This window comes from Diceros bicornis, chromosome 17 (assembly GCF_020826845.1).
Source record: "Diceros bicornis minor isolate mBicDic1 chromosome 17, mDicBic1.mat.cur, whole genome shotgun sequence".
Classification (NCBI taxonomy): Eukaryota; Metazoa; Chordata; class Mammalia; order Perissodactyla; family Rhinocerotidae; genus Diceros; species Diceros bicornis.
This window is the reverse complement of record NC_080756.1, coordinates 1016763-1036293: the sequence shown is the minus strand read 5'-3', so window position 1 is coordinate 1036293 and position 19531 is coordinate 1016763. Positions and strand designations below refer to the sequence as shown.

The 19531-nt window shown below is 46.6% G+C and overlaps 1 protein-coding gene across 2 annotated transcripts in view; it reads right to left on the bottom strand.

Moving 5' to 3' along the window:
• Window positions 1–19531, bottom strand: part of PTPRB (protein tyrosine phosphatase receptor type B) — a 106612-nt gene that overhangs the window by 28836 nt on the left and 58245 nt on the right. For both annotated transcript variants that reach the window (XM_058557631.1, XM_058557630.1), the window contains 10 exons: window positions 17313–17576; window positions 16531–16794; window positions 15441–15704; window positions 13047–13316; window positions 9539–9802; window positions 7691–7954; window positions 6796–7077; window positions 2490–2768; window positions 1816–1965; window positions 6–249 (listed from right to left, as the gene is read on the bottom strand). In XM_058557631.1, coding sequence (XP_058413614.1) covers window positions 6–249; window positions 1816–1965; window positions 2490–2768; window positions 6796–7077; window positions 7691–7954; window positions 9539–9802; window positions 13047–13316; window positions 15441–15704; window positions 16531–16794; window positions 17313–17576 — 2545 coding nt within the window. The remainder of the gene's footprint in view (window positions 1–5; window positions 250–1815; window positions 1966–2489; window positions 2769–6795; window positions 7078–7690; window positions 7955–9538; window positions 9803–13046; window positions 13317–15440; window positions 15705–16530; window positions 16795–17312; window positions 17577–19531) is intronic.

The following is a 19531-nucleotide window of genomic DNA, read 5'->3' as shown; positions in this document are numbered from 1 at the left end:
CTCACCTGTAGGCAGTGCGTGGCTTCAGCGGTCCATCACAGAATTTCTGCTGGTTGGGATCGCATTTCCCCCCTAGGCTCTCCATCTCTGCTCCAAGCTTGATGTTAAAACTCTTGGAGTTGCTGTCAGGACTTTCCGCACATTTGCTGGCAAAATAATTGGTCTGATAAACTCGAACGGAGGCGTTGTGCCTGTACTCCAGGTAGGAGGGCAGCGGGTGCTGCGGTTCTGGCTTCAGCTCGTCACTGCCTGGAGGGAGAAACCACAGTGATGCGCTGACTCTCCATGACTTTAGTGACATCTAACCTGGCTGCCTCCTCACCCACATGTCTGGTCATCCCCAGAGGGCAGAATCTCTGCACTTGATCAAATCCTCCCAATGAAATTAATTTTAATTCAGTTTTTCTAAAATAAATAAAAAATTAAAAATAAAGCATGTATATACAAATTATACACACACACACACATATATACTATCACTTTTCTAGGAAATAAAATGTGTGTGTGAGAGAGGGCAGCTCATTAAATCAAATGATAACATGTCCCATAGCTCCAGAAAGCGAGTTGGCCACTCAGTAAACTTTCTCCCTTCCAGTAACCACTGTGGCTGAGCTAATGAGGAAATCCCCACGACCTGGGAAATGGAGAAGGAGAAGAGAAATCAAGTCCGAAGCCAGGCAGTGTCCCTGAGCACGCTCCACGAGCCACGCCCGATCTGATAATTGCTCGGGTGCAGCTCTGTCCTGTAAACTGCGTGCAGTCTAATCCCGGCTTGACCCGGCCCCTCCTGCAGACACTTCCCAGAACCTTCCCCGTCCACCCGGCCTGCGGTGTGTTTTGGCACCGCTGAGTTTTGATGTTGGCTGGAGGAAAGCACAATTAGGAAGAGAAATGTTGTAGAAATCGAATACCATTTACAATGAACTTCAGGGAGTGGTACTGCGGGGGTTCATCGCACCCTGGACTCTTGTTTAATGACCTTTGCTCCAAATGAGTGGGTCCTGGAGATACTGTCTTGCTGGCAGTAGTGGAGAAGCAAAGTTGCCCTTAGGCTGAGCGTCTGTGCTATAACTGACACTCGTATGCGCTGGACTGTTGCGGACACGTGTGCCCCCAAAGACCGCCCCCTGCAGGTGTGACAAACGCCAACATGATGAACCCCAAAGACCACACTTGGCGGTGGTGGGGGATGCTGTTATAACCACCACCTGGTGTTTGCTGCGTCCACAGGAACTGGGCAGACACTGAACAATTGAGTGGACTGGAGAATGAAAAGCACTATTGAAAATTCGGTAGAGAAAGGAGGAAGGCTTTCCATGATCAACTTTTCCCTCTTTCAACCTTTTGAGCAGCTTTGTGAACTGGTGGGTGGTTTGGGAACGTGTGATTGGTTGAGGTATCTGAGACGGGAAGGGGAAGACAGCTGAAGCAGACTGCTGCTTAACGGCAGAACAAGAGCGTGCTGAACAGGACTGAGTGAGCAGAGGAGACTGAATGAGTCAACATGCAGTGCAATTCCAGCAGCGCCTGGCACAGGGTCCAGGCTCAGCAAATGATGGTTCCTGTCATTATTGCTGCGGCTGCTCTTATTATTATTCACTCATTTAATAATTAAGCCCAGCAGATAATAGCCTTTATTGCTGAAAGAGCCTTTGAGCAGTTTTTTGTTACATCTCCCTGCATCCAGCAGAGAGAGAGTGGAATGATACAAAAATTAGGTTTTCTGCTCTTAGAAACTTGCCCCAGAAGGCGCCCCCTCAGTGACCTCTGAGAAAGCAACCCTGTGTCTTGCAGGAAGTTATTCACGTCACTTACCGTCAGCCTCTCTCACCACCACGGTGAAGTATTTCACAGCCCCGTTGGTGTCGCTGAACCAGCTGCAGTTGAAAGTAAAGTTGATGGAAGATTTGCTAATGAGCACATCCTTTTTATTCACACGAATGTGTGGAGGTGGAGGAGGCGGGCCTGGAAGGAGAAGGAGGAACCAAGAAGGGTCACAACTCTGCTTTTACAGACAGACAGTGAAACGAAGGTCTCCACTCACCGGCGTCAGACTCTGTGCGCGTGTGTGTGTTTGTGTGTGTGCACGCGCTTAATTAAAGCGTGTAATTAAGAAAGCCCCCTCCTCCCCTGAAGGGAAGCAGGCAGAGGAAACCATTTGCAGGTGGCACCTCAAACATAATGAGAGCGGCAGCTCCTCAGCAGGATTTCCTGAAGCTGCAACATCAAATTGCTTAAAAGCCCCATTAGAGCTCTGACTAGATGGGGCAAAGTGATGTATTAAATACCAACTCGTTCAAGTACTTTAAGACCCTTTAAGTTGTTTGCTGCCAGGTTACTGTACTCAGAGAAATGTCCCATTTCCCGGAGCTTTGGGTCCTCCTCTCCAAGCGACAGCGAGCCTGCTAATGAGGACGTGAGCATGTGAGTGGCAGTGGTGCCGGGAGGACAGAGAGGAAGGCGCCCAGGCACGCCTCCGGGACACTCACGGTCTATCATGGTGATGGTGCTGTCTTCCACCACCTCGCTGGTCATGCCGGCCGACTGCACCTTGATGGACACCAGGTACCTCTTGTGGGGCACGAGCATCATGATGTTGAGCAGAGACTTTTCTTTCTCCAGCTTTCTGGAAAACTCAACTTCCTGAGTGTCCATTTTCCGGCATTCAACGCTGTAGCCGTCAAAGTCGGAATCAGGAGGGATCCAAGAACAGGCAATGGCCGTGGAGTTCTGCGGCCGGCAGTGCAGGCTCTGTATCTTGTCCGGCTCTAAAGGGCAGGGGGAGAGACAGAGACACGTTTTACAACTCCGAGGGACATCTTTTTTCAGCTCCTTTGGGTCCAATTAGCGGGAGATCTAAATAAATAATTCTCAAACTTTATTTGGATTGTTTTTCAAGATTCTCATCGATCTCCAAGGGAATTTCTGCCTGCCAGATCCCGCTTTGAAAAACATTAAAAGTGAACACCCTGTCCCTTTAGAAAGCCACCAAGTGCCAGGATGATGGGAACACAGATGCACAGGTAGGCACTAAGATCAGGAGGCAGAAGTCAGAGAGGAGGTGGGCAGAGTAGTCTGGAGGTGAGAAGTGCAGCTCGGCCTCTGAATTCACACTCTGTTTACCAGCTGTGCACAAGTGGGAAGTCAGGTGACCCGTCTGTGTCCCTCTGTAGAGCGGGGAAATTGAGAATACTAGTTTGCGTGGTTACTGTAGCGATTCAGGGAGTTGAAACACGCCCCACCTAGAACCGTGGCTGGCATAGCAACTGCTCAAGAAATGCTAGTTCTTTTCGTAAGGAAATTAAGACAGGGCACTGCTGACTCGTCACCCGCTAGGCTCTGGCTTCTGTCTCCCTCGTCCATTCTTTGCCTTCTCCCCCTGCTCGCATGCCATGCTCTGGGCACTGAAACTGCTGTGGTTCCCACGTACACCACCCCTGTGCTTATGGCCATTCAGTTTCTTCTGCCTGACTCGGGAGGGACTCAGTGGATGGTGGTGAGAAACACAACAAAGAAAAGATTCAGTTGGAAAGAAAAGCAGTTATGTGACTGCGCAGGTTATTAACCACACCCTGTTGGCTGCCCCAATCTGCATGCCCCCATCTCTAATTACATGCTATGGAGCTACACTGTACTATTTAGATAGTAGGTTTTTAAAAATTTTTGTTGTTTTTAAAAAATCTTATTAAAGTTGAATTTGGATAGCAGTTTTTGAATTTTAACAGCTGAGCCATTTAGAAAAGAGTTCTCAGATCCCCAATCTGTAATCAGAGGGGCTCTGGTCCCGTGTTTCCAGTGTGCACTGGGGTCGGGTGCTGAGGTGACCTCCCTTTCCCCTGGAATGTCTGAGGAGCCCTCAGGCCTTGCAATAGAACTTGAAAACGTAGGTCTAGACCACGCTATTTCATTCCAGGAGTCAAAAGCTTTCATAAACGTTAAATTTAAAAAGACAGCTCATTGTTCTATTGACTGTTGCACAAAATATTGCTCAGATGGCAATAATCAGAGACTAGTCCACCAAAAAGCCTCACAAAAACACTGTGTGATGTGGGGAGGGATTAAAAAAGCAAGGTAAAAGACAGTTATGCTTGACCTTAAGAACACCAAACTGGAAAACCCCCTCCATTTCACTGTTGGGTTTTTATGCTCCCTGTTACAAATTTCATCCTTTCCTCTCTTCTCCACCTCCCCCACCTCCCCAGATTAGAATTGTATGTTCACTCAAAAATCTTGTAGATAGGACTGGCTGCATAATTTTCAGGTCTCAGGGCCAAGTGAAAATGTGATGCCCATTGTTCAAAATATTATTAAGAGTTTCCAGATGGTGATAGCAGAGAATTAAACCAAGTGTGGGCCCCTCTAAGCCTGGGGCACTGTGTGCCTGCACAGCTGGTAATGCTGGCCCTGCGTGGAGAACAGATCATTCTTTCAGCTCATGAAGGACCCATGACATAGATGAGCTTCCAGGAACTGTGTGTAGACCCAGGCGGCCCTCCCAGAGCAGCACCTGTGGCTCTGATTTGGAACTCACCACCTGCCCCTGACACATGCTCTGATAGAGGGTCCTGGTTCTCAGCAACCACAACTCTGAAACACTCAGCATCTGTGCCACGGAATGAATTCCTGTTCCATATCAAGGTCTACAGATGCCAGCCAAGTCACAACAGGTTAGATGAGGATGAGCTAGGAAAAAAATCAACCTGAAGATTTTTGAGGATGGGGGCAGAATTGGCCTTTGAGGCAAGCAATAATTGTGCCTTTTCAAACATTAACTGCTTGTTGATCTGGTGAACTCCCTTCAAACTAAGTCGCAGTTGAGACCTTCCCTTTCAGCCTTGGAGGAAGTCTTAAAACATCCTGCCTAATCCATAATTCTGATAATTTGCCCAAAGAATATCATGGAAACTTGCATCAACCTCTTCCCTCACTTCCTTCTCTCTCCTTTTCACTTCTAAGTCCCACCTGTCTTCCAAGGCTCAGGTCATGTCCCCATTCACTAAGAAAAGAGCACCTACTATGAGCAAGGTGCTCTGCTAGGCACTGTGAACAGCAGAGAGGTGAATAAGACATTAGCTCTAACCCCTAGGAAGGGAGAAGAGTCCAAAATAGCCATGATGCAAGGTGGAAAGGAGAACATACCAGAAGAAATGGGGCAAGAAGATGCTGTGTGGAGGATAGACAACTTTCCGCTGCTGGCGTGAGTGATGGGCAGGAGTCAGCAGAGGCTTTCTGGCAGAGAGGACACCACGCCAGCATACTGGGAAAGGGGCATTTTAGGCAGAGAAAACCATGACCCATGAGCCTAGGCCCAAGGGTGGGGCTGGAAGAACAGGAAGGTTGGTGACTGAGAACTTCGAGTTGTTCGTCACACTGGAGCGTGTCTGTGAGAAGTGGCATGCTGGAATGACTTGACATGAGAATATAAACTTCTACTTTGTTTAATCCTCTGATATTTTGGGTTTTCTGTTACCCACTGCCAAACCCAGTCCTAACTAATACAATCCTCATAGTTCCACCAGACTTTCCTTATAAACTCAGCATCGAGTCCCTCTTCCTGCCGGCTGCTTTCCTCCTGAACGTGCCGCATCTGGTAAACGCCTCTCTTAAGTTCTAGCATCCAGGACTGAATACAACGCTCCAGACGAGATCTGACCAGCCCAGCCGCGACTGAGCTCTTAAACTGAGCGCCTTTACACAGCCCACAATCAGCCACTGAAAACCCATCCTGAGCTTGCTGTAAACTAAAACTCCTGGTTCTTTTTCACATTTCTCTTGACACACGATTTCTTGATCCCAACTGCTCTTTGGCCACAATATGGACCACACATATGATTGTTATAACATTAATGTTTGTTGAATAAACAAAACAACTACTTGCTTACATTTCTAATTTTCAACTATATATTTTATCAACGACCAACAACTACCTGATCTGATCATGGAAGCTACATGTATGGGTATTATTGATACATAAATATTTGGATTGAGGTTCCTGTGCTGAAAACCTTTGTTTCCTTCACATTTGTTGTATCTATCCCAAAATGCCTTTGGGAAGAAACAGATACATAATTCCTTGTCGAAGTATTTTTACCTTTAGGATTTACAGCAATATGTCCTACCAGATCACTCTGCTTCTAGTCTGCCCCTTCTAGTTGTACCCAGAGTGACTTTCTACAGTGCAAATCTGATTGTGGTGTCTCGGCCGAAAATCCTTCAGTGGCTCCAATTGATTGAGGATAAAGTTCAAAGTCGGTACCACAGCTCACCAGACATTTTATGACCTGATTCTCCTAGTCCGCACCTTTCATGCTCCAGCCAACTAAACTCCTCTCTGTCTCTCTCTTCTGCCTCATCTTGGAATATTCTATTCTCTCTCCCTGGAATATTCTCCACTTCTTTCCCCATCTCCACCTGGTGAATCTTGCCCTTGCCTTAGGTGTCGATTTGTGTGTTTCTTCCCCCAGGAAGCTCCCTTGTTTTGGGTCAGGTGCCCCGACCTCGTGTTTCTATAGGGCCAGATGTGTCCTTCATCACACCCACAATGGAACTGCCTTTTAATGATAGTACATCCCACTCCATTGTAAGCTCCATGAGGGCAGAGATGATTTCTTTATTGTCCATGACTGTTAGTGTTGAATGAATAAACAAATCTGTACAGACTCCTGCCTGAATTCAAACCTAACAAATCCCAAGTAGAAATGTGGATTTAAACCAAGTCCCATGGGAATAAGATGCTGCAACACATACTTCCTCCTCACCCCATCTGACAACCAAGAGAAACAAAACATGCCATACTTGTCCTCACAGATCCAAAAATCGGTTTGCTGTAGGTTTTCCAGGAATCGCCGCTGACAGTCCTGACACTGAATCGATAGGATCTCCCCGGACGAAGACCGTACACGATGCGGCCTTCTGATTTTCTGTTGTTGTAGGGGTTGAAGACGGTGACTGCATCTCTGGGGAACCACTGCAGCTCGAAGTCATCGTAGTCTGTCCAGTCTGGTGGCCCCTTCCAGGTGATGGCCAAGGACGTGTTTGCAACATCAGCAAATGACATAAGACTGGGAGGACTTGGGGCTGCATGCAGGAGAATGTGAAAAATCATGCAATCACTTCTATGCCATAACAGATACAGATAAGACAGCTGAACAACATCAGACGTACTTTTAATGTACTTTGTAGGAGGAGATAATATGATAATATAGTAACAGGAGCTTCCGTGTATAGTTTACTATGTGTAAGGCACTGTCCTCAAGTGTTTTACGTACAGTTCCTTTAATTTTCACAACCAGAGCTTCCTTATCAGGCTGCTATGGAGCATGAGGGTGTCTGAATGGGTTCCAAGTGTGCAAAGGTATTGATTCCATCAGATTTGGGATGTGAGGGCTCCCAGCAACACAATGATGATATATGTGATTATCCCCATTTACAGATAATAAAATTGAGGCTTAGAGATGCTCGGTGACCTGCCCAGCTTCACATAGGTAAGTGGCAGAGCTCAGCTAAGGACCAAGACCTTCTAACTGAAGTCTGTTTCCTTTTTCTGCTGTACATAGTGCCTTCCCAGGTTCAGGGCTAGCACGTGGCTCACCATGGTTGATTTTACTTCTTCTTATTAAAACCGTAATTAAAACGCGTCTTTGGAAGCTACTTCCCGTTGACACTTGCCCGCTGCACCTGGGCCTCCCACCTGTTCTGCTGTCCCCCGTGACCTTGTTGCTGAGGTCTCCACTGTGAGTGACCACACACAGCGTGTACTTCCTTCCAGGGACAAGGCTGTGAAAACGCCACTCTGTCAGGTCCTTGTCTTTCCAGTTTTCCTTCTTCGTGCCATTGGGGTTGTAGAGAATCAGCTCATAAAAGTCAAGGTCCCCAGAGGCTGGACTCCAACTGAACCAGAGACTGTCTGTCGTGTTCCGACTGGATCCCTTGAGGTTGCTCACAGCGGCTGGGACTTAAACAGAGGGGAGACCTTTACTAAAAGCAAAACAGTTAGAAAAAAGGCACTTTGGCCCACAGGTGAAAACACGAGCTATGTTGGCATGGGGGGAGGAGTACCTTTGTAGAGTCAGATTGTGCCTCTATCTCAGGTCACTTAAGTTTAGGGGCTGTGGTCTAGAAATGTGGCACAAATTAAAATAAAACCAAACGCAACGGGTGGTCACTTCTATGTGCTCACCACGCGTACTCTGATAAACACACAAAATGAAATCTTCAGAAATGATCAATGAAAGCTGGCCAAACAGTTCATAACTTAGCTTATAAAAGGCCCCGAAAGTGCTCATAAAGCTTCCAGCCCATTTGGTCCGGCCCATCTCACTGGCGGCCACCATCCCATCACATTCCTCTCTGTGGCTTCACTTCCCTCCCCCTCTTTCAGCTTCTCATTGTCTCCTGCTCTTTCTTACCAAAGTCTATGCTGGTGGAACCTCACTTGGGGGAAGAAGTGCTACCAGTCACTTCTACCAGTGTATAAATTAGTCACGCTGGCACCTGTCCTGTGGGTCCTGAAGCTTCATTACTGTCTGGAGAGTGAAGACTGTTGTGCCTGGTTGGAGGGACTTGAAACATTAATGAGCAGATAAGGGAAGATGTGCAGAGGGCAGATGGCCCTGGAAATGGTAAATCAAGGCAAGTCTATTCACGGTTGAGGCTTATCTGATGCTCTTTTCATTCCCTTCAAAAGACAAACTGAGAACTTCTGTTGGGGGCCTGGGATGTGCTCTTCACGGGGCTCCCCCACCTTTAGGTCTCCAACGAAAGGCCTTCTCTCTCTAATGTAGTTTCTTGTCCCACCAAGTCACTCTCCGCCACAACACACTGTCTATTTCCTTCACAGAACTGAAGGTGTTCCCAAATCATCTCCCCTGAGAATCTGCTGTCCTGGCCCCTCCCCCTCTGCGCTGAGACAGAGCTCGGCCAGGCCAGGGACCTCGTCTGCCTTGGTCACTGTCACACGCCAGCAGTGAGCCCAGTGCCCAGAGGAGCTCGCAAAAGCTATTGTCAAATGAGAAAAAAAATTGAATAGAAAAATGAGATGATGGACTCAAATTATAGAGAAAGAATAGATTTCGCTTCTTATTTGCAGCCCAGTGAGTCTCTCTCATCTCCAGAGCTCTTCGTGTTCACTGTGTCTATGCTGCGTTTCCGCTCACAGCCGTTGTCACTCGCTGGTCCCCTCTGGAGCTGCCCTTCTCTGGACCTGCCCTCCATTCCGTCTCTTCTCGCAGGAGCTGCAGGGCCCAGCTTGACCACAGCCACCTGGGCTAGCGGCCTCCTGCAGCAGTGTGCTGGCAAGTAGAGGAGCCAGGCTCATTTTTTCACCAAACCCTGTGAGGTAAACACGTGGGGGCCACAGAGCAGAGACCAGAGCAGAACTGTTCTGAGAAATAATCCAGAGTCTGATTTAGGGCCAGAAAGCCTACAGGTCACAGATTTCACATACAGCCGGACCCTGGGTGGGATTGGGAACCAAGGGCAAATCAACGACAAGCCGACAAATATTGCGACGAGCTCCCTGCTTGGGTCTGGGTCTTACCTGTCCTCCCGAACATGAAAGACTCGTTAGACAGCTCGCCACTGTGAGTAACGATCACCATCTTGTACATCCGGCCTTGCAGCAAGTTCTGGAAAGAGAAGGTCTGGACGTGCGGGTCAACCTGAGCTCGCTCCTGAAGAGTCCGATCCGGGTTGTACAGAAAGATGTTGTAGCCGCTGAGCTCGCCCGCGGAGGTGGTCCAGCGGAAGGACAGGTGTCTGGTGGAGTTCTCTGTGAGCCTCAGGTTGGTGACAGCTGCTGGGACTGGAGGGAAAGCCGAGAAACGAGAGAGAGAGACTGAGTCTTGGCTCGTCCCTGACACAGCCCAGGACCAACGCTGGACGGCCGCACTCAGCCGCTGAAAACACGTGGACCCTGCCTTTAAAAAGTACTGACGTCACAGAGACCCCAAAGTAAAGAAATCTGAATTTTGTGAATTAGTGATGCTGAAATTGTTCATTTTACAAGACAAAACCAAAAGAGAACAACAACAACAAAAAACAGTAATGGAAAATTATCTCCACAGACATTTTTTGGATATAGAATAAAGGTTAATCTGTGTGACTAAACGTTTTTCCAATAGAGCAGATCAGAGATCAAAAAACTACCTCCGAGCGCCATCGGAGAGCTAAGAAATGGCCGTTGGAGGGGAGGCCAGTGGGGAGGAGGGGGGTGGGAAAGAACTGGAAAAGCAGATGGCACAAGAGGAAATCAGATTCAGGGAAACAGGAAAGAGAAGAGGGAAAGTCAAAACCATTAAGAAGAAAGACAAAAGGTTTCCACGAGGATTTTGCAGCCCCTTCAGGGCTTCCCGTGGGAAGATGACCAGGTGCCCCAGGATGGGCTGCTGCCAATCTGCTGGTGCAGGTGCTGCCTGACTCCTTGGGGTCCTAGGAGGCTGGGGGTCCTTCCTCCAACCAGACACTTCCGCAGGCTCTCTGCTGTCTCCCTCTCCTCATGCCAGGCCCTTAGAAGTTGGTATTTCCTGTGGCTCCATCCTTTGTCCCCTTCGTGTTCAGTGACACTAGTGCAGCAGTCAGTCTTGTTCACTGTATGGATCACTATGGTCTGAATGTTGGTGCCCCCCAAAATCCGTATTGAAACCTAACCCCCCAGGTGATGGTGTTAGGAGGCAGAGCCATTGGTCATGAGAGTGGAGCCCTCGTGAATGGGATTAGTGCCCTAAAAAGAGGCCCCAGAGAGTCATCCTTCCGCCATGTGAGGACCCAGCAAGAGGGCGCCGTCCATGAACCAGAAGGCGGGCCCTCACCGGACACAGAATCTACCGGCGCCTTGATCCTGGACTTCCAGCCTCCAGAACTGTGAGAAATAAATGCTTGTTGTTTAAGTTCTCCAGTTTATAGTATTTTTGCTATAGCAGCCTGAACAGACTACGACATGGATTTAACTAGGATTTTTGTCCAAATCTTTATGTCCAGGCCACCTTTCTGAGCTCAGGCCCATATTTTCAATTTCTGTGATCACCTCTCTCTGCAAGCCGCTCGGGCATCTCAGACTCAGTACAGAACTGAACCCTGAAAACTTCCCCTGACACTCCCTCCTCCTGCTTCTCTCGTCTCAATGACTGGCATCGTCTTCTACTGACTGCCCAGGTAGAAGCTCCGGAATCTTCTGTTCCTCTCTCTATGCTCCCCTCAGCCACCAAGTGCCGTCTCATCCAGGGCGGAGACAGTTCCTGACAGCATCACTGCTCCTCATCAGGCCCGCGCTGGCGCAGCTCTCCAGCTCATCACATCTGCACCTGCATCACCTGTGACCCCGTCACCTCTCTGACCATATCCCTCCGCTCCCGTCCTCACTCTGCCCCGAGAGGCGGCCTCTTCGCTGTTCCTCCAACAGGCCAGACACACTCCCGCCTCAGGGTCTGTTTGCTCTGCTGGGGGACCGTCTTCCCAAACATCTGCACGACCCTCTTTCTACCTTTTCAGATTGTAACTCAAGTGTCACTTCTCAACAAAACCTTTGAGGACTGTGCTGCCTAACACTGTGAGCCTCCCACAACGGCTGCCCCACTTCCCTGCTGTGAGGTTCTCGTCAGTGTTTATTACCACCTAACCTGCTTAAGATTTTCTGCTTGTTGCTCTCCTTCATGGCCTTTCTCCCCTGCTAGAACATAAGCTGCCTGCCCACGAGGCTTTGTTTTCCTCGCTCTGTGATCCAGCATTTAGATAGCAGGTGCTCAATCCAAGGGAATCGATGAACATCTCCCACCTCCGGTCTCCTCCACTCAATCCATCCCCCGCTGCCATCCGACTTATCTTTCTTAAGGTATTTTTATTACAAAACATTCACTCGCTGGCTTTCATTGGCCCCTCACTGCTTACAAGATGAGAAATACACTCCTGAGGAAGGCAGGCCAGGCACTCTCTAATCTGGCCCCAGTCTGCCCTTCCAGACTCCCCCCTCCCTCAGGAGCACACACTCCAGCCACCCACGACTTCTCACTGCTCCTTCTCCATGGCCCTGTCTTGGCAAAGGATGGTCTGTCTGCACGGGGTGTCCCACCTTCTCTCCACCTGGAGAACTGCTTCATCCTTGGTGACAGTACTGAATGTCACTTTTATGAAGACTTCCCCCTTCCACCCGACCTCCATGCTCCCCTGATGTTGGACATTCCTCTTACACACAACTCTTATCACAATGACTGCCACTTCTTGTCCACGTGTCTGTTTCTCCCATGAGTCAGTCAGCTCTTCCAGGACAAGAAGCCTAATTCATCTTTATGTCCCAATCACCATCACCCCCATTCAAATGTAGATACTTAATAAATAAGTAATCTATCAGACCAGTGTTGTCTGAATAACTGCCCCCAAAGACGTCCATGTCCTGATACACAGAACCTATGCATGTTACCTTATGTGGTGAAAGAGACTTTGCAGATGCGGTTAAGTTAGGGATCTGGAGATGAGAGGTCATCCTGGGTTATCCAGGTGGTGACCACTGTAATCACAAGTCTTTAAAAGATGGAAGAGGGAGGCAGACGAGCAGAGAAGGTGATAGGTGACGGGCAGAGGTGGGAGTGGTGCCATTGCGGGAAGGGGGCCATGACCCAGGGAATGTGAGTGGGCTCTAGAAGCTGAAAAGGGCAAGAAATGGATTCTCCCCAGAAAGTCTCCAGAAGAAACACAGCCCTGCTCTCTCTTGACACCTTCATTTTAGCCCCATAAGACCCATTTCAGATTCTGACCTCTGGAACTGTAAGATAATAAGTCTGTGTTGTTTTAAGCTGCAAAGTTTGTGGTAATTTATTATGGCAGCAACGGGAAACCAACAGAGTCAGTGTTGGTGAAAACTCTGAGCTGGAGTGTGGTGGGCTGCAGGCTGTGTGAGCAGGCGGCTGACCTAGAAGTGGTAAATCCTGGTGAAAGTTACTACTGTGTCAGGAAATACGTATCCTCTCCCAGGGTCACTTAATCCCTCTGATGCTACAGTTCTGCAGGATAGCAGACAGGGAGACACTCGTACAAACAGCAGCTGTGTGAGTTACCTGTGCGGCCTTCAGCCTGGGCTCCCTTGCTGAAGAGGCCTCCACTCACGGTTAGGATCTGTATCTTGTATTTCTTTCCTGGTGTTAGGTCTTCAAATTTGTGCTGCTTTGTGGTGGCTGGCTCTGATGTGTTGCTCAGAAGGATCCCGTTTTCAGTGAGAAGCAGGATGTCATATCTTTCTGCCACGCCCACAGCTTCCTGCCAACTTACCATTAAGGAGTGGCTGCTGTAGGCATTGTCTGCAGTTACTCCCTGGACGGAAGCTGGGACTGCAGAGACAGAAGAGAAGCAGGTTCCATCACTTCGGGTCAAGTGACCAACTGAGAAAACTCTCCTAACTCGACTGCATTCACAAGACGCGGCCCCAGCTTGATCTGCTGCATCACTACTCCCAGTGCCCTGAGGAGAAAGTATTTCTTGGCAGGAATTATCTGCATAACTGCTTTGATTCTCCATTTTCTCTCTGAATTTAGAGAGGCTCTTGAAGTCAAACAAGTGGAAGAATTAGTGACAGCGACACTGATATGTATGTAGAGTGATGTGTATTTATGTATCTGGAAAGCCGAGGTAGTTTGGGTGACTGAACTATGTCGCTCATACAGACTTTTATTCCCAGGGTTAAATCAAGTCTAGGCTTCAAACCTTGACCTAAGCCGTGGTGCATCAAGTGTTTGCGCTGTGGCTCCTGATGTGAAAGGCAAAACTGTGTTATTTGTTAATAATACTTTCTGTCCTAGGCTCACGTTTTTTCTCCTTCTACGTAATCTCCTGAGATCTCATCCACTCCTGCGGTCTGAACTGCTACCTGAGTGGTGACAACTCCCAAACTTAAACTTCCGGTTCAGATCTCGTTTCTGTTTTTGCAAACGACATTTTTCCCTGGATGCTCTGCAGACACTGGCTCCCACTGGACTCCTCCTCTCCCTGGTGACCCCTTTAGCGTCCTCTGTCTCCTTCTCTTGGTTCAAGTCACAAACTGGGCTGTCACTCTCTCCTTTCTGCATATAATCCAACGTGAGTCATAATTCTGTCTCCTAAATCTCACATCTCTCAAATCTCTCCACTTCTGTCCTCTCTGCTGCCACAACCCAGGACAACGCCATCTCTCGTGTGCATATGGCAAGTCTCTAGACTGCCCCTTGCCCCTCACCTGCCACTGTTTCCACCCGCACACTGGATCTGGCACACTCTCAGCGCACGCCAGTGCTGACGGCCCTCTAACGGCCCTCTGTGATCCTGAACACCTCGACCAGGCGCACAGGCCCTGCACGACCGGGTCCCTCTACTTGCTGGGCCACGTGGCTCACTCGCTTTATTCCAGCACACGAGATCCTGTTAGGCCCTCAAGTGTGCCAGGCTTCCTCTCACCTCTAGGCCTTTGCTTTTTCTGCTGGAGCCAAGTGAACACACGCTTCCCCAGGATGACTCCTCAGTGTCTGTTTAAATGTTACTTCCTCCTGGAAGCCCTCCCTGACTCCTCCTGTTTGCTCCTATGACATCTTGTAACAACCTTTATTTTCGTACATATTATGTTGCACTGTCTCTGTCTCCTTCACGAGATTATAAGCTGCTTGAGGTTAGGGGTCTATCTTGCTGCTGAATCTATTTTCTAACATAGTAGTTGGCATGTGGTTGGAGATACACGTACGTGAAATAGAAGTGCATGGCAGGACACGGTCTAGAAGCCCAGGCCCCTCAGCCACAGAGGTGGCCCTGAGAAGGGAAGACATCCAATACACATGGTGCCACAGAAGAGAGAGCATGAGGTTCAGAGAAGCAGACCTAGATTTCAACTACAGCTCTGGCTCTTGTTACATGAATCCTTGATAATGGTTCATAAAATGAGCCCTACTCTCCTTGTCTGTAAGATGGAGAGAATGACCTCTAGTGTGACTAGAGAGAATTTTAAATTCCCGACATATAGCAGCAGGTGCTTATCGCTTATTCTTGTTTTAAAAGTAATTTAAAATAATAGTGATATTGATATAAATAAACAGATACATTATTAATTCATTTGTTACTTGTTCTTTAGTTATCACAGGCAAATAGATGGCACAGCTGTGTACTTTTGTTTTCTTAAAAAAAGAATTTTGAGAAAGGAGTGAAATTTTGAAAAATGCATAGTTAAAGTCTGCTTGTTAAAATGTTTATACCCTCTAGCAAAGGGTAAAATTTGAATAAAAATCTATTCAAATACTTTGGTTTCAAATTACCTTTCATTTATTTTAAAAATCTCTATTAAGAAAGAAAAATGTGAAGAAAAACTATGAGAAAGGCTCTTGAACCCACATTGAATTGTACAAATTCAGGCGGTTTTGAATTTGGATATTTTCGGTTTGTGAAGAGCTAAGCCCGCAATGGAGAACGACTGGCCCTCTCCAGGCGATGCTCACCTGTCCGTCCGAGCGAGTCCACCTGGTTCCTCAGGGACCCGCTGACCGAGGCGACCACCACCTGGTACTGCTCCCCTGCCTCCAGCCGGTGGAACGTGTGCTCAGAGACGTGCTTGGGGACGGTCTGAGACTCAACCTGCTGACTCTGCCTGAACACTGACACCGTGTAGGAGTCAACATCTCCCCCGCCAGGGGTCCACTTCACCGTCAGGCTGTCTGTGGCCCCATTGGGAGAAACGTGAATATTTTTGACAGTGCTAGGAACTAAAAAAGAAAATAAATTTAAAAACCATCACTTAAAGAATGAACTGTGGAAATTTTCAACCAAAGTTTTTGTGCTTCTTATGTTTTGGCGTCTATTGAAAGAATGCATGCAAAAAAATTGGTATCAATTTACCATTTTTCTCTGACCTTTCTGCCTGAACTGGGGTGGAAGGGGGAAGTCTGGAGGGACATCAAGTCCAGGGAGTAGAAACGAAGGATACAGCAAGGGCTGGTTAGGTTACCGTGATCCAGGCCTTGGACTTTTCTCATTGACTAGCTGTGGGACTATAGCTGGATTACTTAACCTCTGTAGTTTCAGTTTCCTCATCAGAAAGGTGGTCATGATAATAATAGGAACCAGCCCAGAGAGCTGTGAGATCTATATACACGAACATATGCCATACATACATGATATATATACACATGTAGGATTGAACAAAACGTACATGTAAAGTACTTTGCTGTGGGCCTGGTTCATGGCAAACTGTCAATGAATGTTAACTATTTTAGCAACACTCCTAAGAGAGTTCCAGAGAAGGAATACCCAGCCAACAGAGTTACTTCTACTTAATCTGTGTGCCTTACAGGCACCAGCTAGTCACATCAATTCAGTACCACTTCTCAGAAAGCTTTTTTTCCTTCTCCTATATCATACTTCACTTTTGTTAATGCAGCTTGGAAAACATCGTTGTCACTGTCAAGATAACCTTCTCCCTTCTTGCCATCCCCTTTTACCCTCCAAATCCTCGGTCAAAACTCCTGGCTATGCAGCATGCTGACTACACCGCTGCATCTAGTCAGGTTCAAGAGCCGTGTTTCAAATTACCTGTGAAGCCCTCAATGAAGGCTGACCGCTGCACGTCTCCACTGATGGTCAAGACAAGAATTTTATACTGGCGCCCTGGGGTCAGGGAGGTGAATCGATACTCAGTTGCAGTATTTACAAGGTGAAAAGGAGGAAATACTTTCATGTCATTGAAGAGAAGCTGGATCTCATACTGGTCGACGTCCCCGTTGGCTCGTGACCAGGTCACCTGCAGATCCTCAGTGCTCCGATTCCGCAGGGTGAGATCCATAACGGGCTCCGGGACTAAGGAGGAATATAAGACGACTCTGAGGAAAGTGACTGAACAGAGTTTACCTGCACGGTAATTTATGAATCATGTTCAAGGAACCAGCCAACATCTCCCTCCCGCAAATAAACCGCTTGAAGTGTTTCATGCATAATTAAACAAGAAAAATTGGAAGCAACCATTAAACTTGTGATCTTTTTCCTGACATAAATCTTATATGCTAAGTGTTGGTAGAACATAATTATAAAATGAGTTATGATCTCAATCATTAGATATGCTAAGAAGTCTAGAACTGTAAATGCCACAATGCAAGGGGACAGGGAATAAAAATGGGACACTGGGCTTCTCCCCCATTAGGCTTTCTTTTTTCTACCAATAAACAGTCTGTCATACAGGCCATGGCTTGGCCATGAGGCTGGCTCCAAGTGAGGCTCGTGGGAATGTAATTTACTCAGATTCGAGGCTCAGATAAATTATTTACTTTTGTGACCTTCGAGTGCCAACCAACCACCAGATTTTGCCTCTTTCCACTTACTTGTTCTCCCGTTCCCCTGCTCGCTGGCCTCATATTGTCCACTTCTTGTGCTGACAGTGACACTGTACAGACGTCCAGGGACTAGCTTAACAAACACACACTCGTTTTCAGACTTGGGGATGCTCTTGGTTTGAACGAAATTGTTTTTGTTTTTAATGGTGACTTCGTAGTGATCAAAGTCCCCAGCGGCGTGCACCCAGGACACCTTTAGATAGTCACTCCTGGCTGAGTTGCTAATGCTAACTCCCTGGACCTTGTCGGGCACTGAAAAGAGAACAGAGAACAGCTAAGACTTAGTGATTCTGAGTGAGCAATTGATCACAGATGACAACCCGGGACGATAAAGGAAAGCGAGCAGATTTTTATTGTGTGCATTTAAAAGAAAAATCTTAGATCTTCAGTCACAAATTTCTGGGGGAGAAAGATTGTTACACTACTTGGAGTGATTAAATGGATCTTTTAACAGAACCTGATGAATTAATTCTAATCCTGTTGTTTGCCTACACAAAATGTCATGTATAAGATAGAACATTAAACATGATAACCGATGATTAATATGAATGATAGTGATGACATTAATAATTCCAACATACCTTGGAGACTTAAGATGTGATAAAAAGTTACCAAGAAGAGTATAAACAATCCAAAAGAAAAATGGAAGAAGAGGAAACACGTAATAAATACATGAAGACGTCCAACATCCTTGGTGATGAAGGAAATGCAAGTCAAGACCACAGCAAAATTCTGTTTTATATCCATTTGATTGGCAAAATTTAAAAACCTGATAAGACCAAGTGTGAGAGAGGATGCCCATTCACAGGAGATTGTATGAATGAACTGGTACATATACACAGTGAAATATGATATAGCAGTCACAATTAATTTCTTCTTAAAACACAAAAATATAGATTTCTTGCTTTTAACATCAAAACAAAAAATATGAATGAATCTTATCAATATAATATTAAGTGAAAAACTAAGTCCTAAAGATTACGTACTGCCTAAAATAACATTTTTCATAATGTTAAAACAACTAAAAATTTAAAAATCCATAATTTTAGGGCTATATAAATAATAAAACTATGCAAGATGGAAGCAAGAGAGAGTTGAAAATAGGAGTTGAGATGATGGTTACCTTGGGAAGGATTAGTGCAGTGGGAACCACTTGATTACACAGAGATTGTTGTCAAGTCTTAGCTTTCATTTTGGGTAGTGGTTTCTCATGTATATATTAAACTATTAAAAATTATTAATAAATAATTTATCAATAATAATAAATAAATACTAAAATTATTATTTTAATTAAACCATTATTTAAATTAATATTTAAATAAAATTATTATTTAAATTGATAAAATTATTAATTAAATGCCTAAATTAAATTAAAAGCCTAAAAATAAGTAAAAGTGGCCATTGACGCATGGTTTCCTGATGCAAGAATTATGATTAATTCAATTTTGTGTACCTGAAGTTCCCTCCAATAACTATAGAAACAATTCTGTGTACCTATCGTTTTTCTCCTAGTCAGTTGGTCAATCAGTCAGTCACTCAATTGGACAAAGCCTGTGTCCAAGTCTTCTCTTCTACTTTCCCGCAAAGCATGAAATGACACAGAGAAGTCAGTATTTTGGCATCTAAGCCGCAGTTTCACGACGCTTCTCACACCTACCAGTCGCCCTGTGACCCTGTGTTGGCCTGAGTCTGCTTGTTAGTTTCGTATCGGGATGCCTCTCACCACGGACACGGAGCCAAGACAGGTATGGTTTCTTCAAGATATTTACGCAAACCAAGTACAGGGCTGCTGGAAGTCAGTCATCTCAGAGTTAAGGGAAGGAAATTCTGAAGATGTTGCATGGGCTAAGGAAGTCAATGATCCAGGCAAGTTACTGAAGGCAAAGTAAGTTTTACAGGAAGAAACCGCTGAGCACCACGCTCGTCGGTCAGGGGCCCTCCAGGAGGAACAGGAGGTAACTTGTGAGACTTGCCTTGCTGCACAGTGAGATGATGTGACACTTGTATTGACATTTTCACCCAAAAATAGAACAAGAGCCTCCGAAAAGGAGAAGGGCAGTGAGACAATTGGCCAGATCAACAAGACAATCCCCCTGACTCGACTCTCCAGTAAATGAGTCTGTCGGGCAATGGTTCGCCTCCATCAGCCAGGCACAAAATCCAGTTCATGCTGGTGGAAAGCCACAGGGCGCCGTAAGTAAATAGTA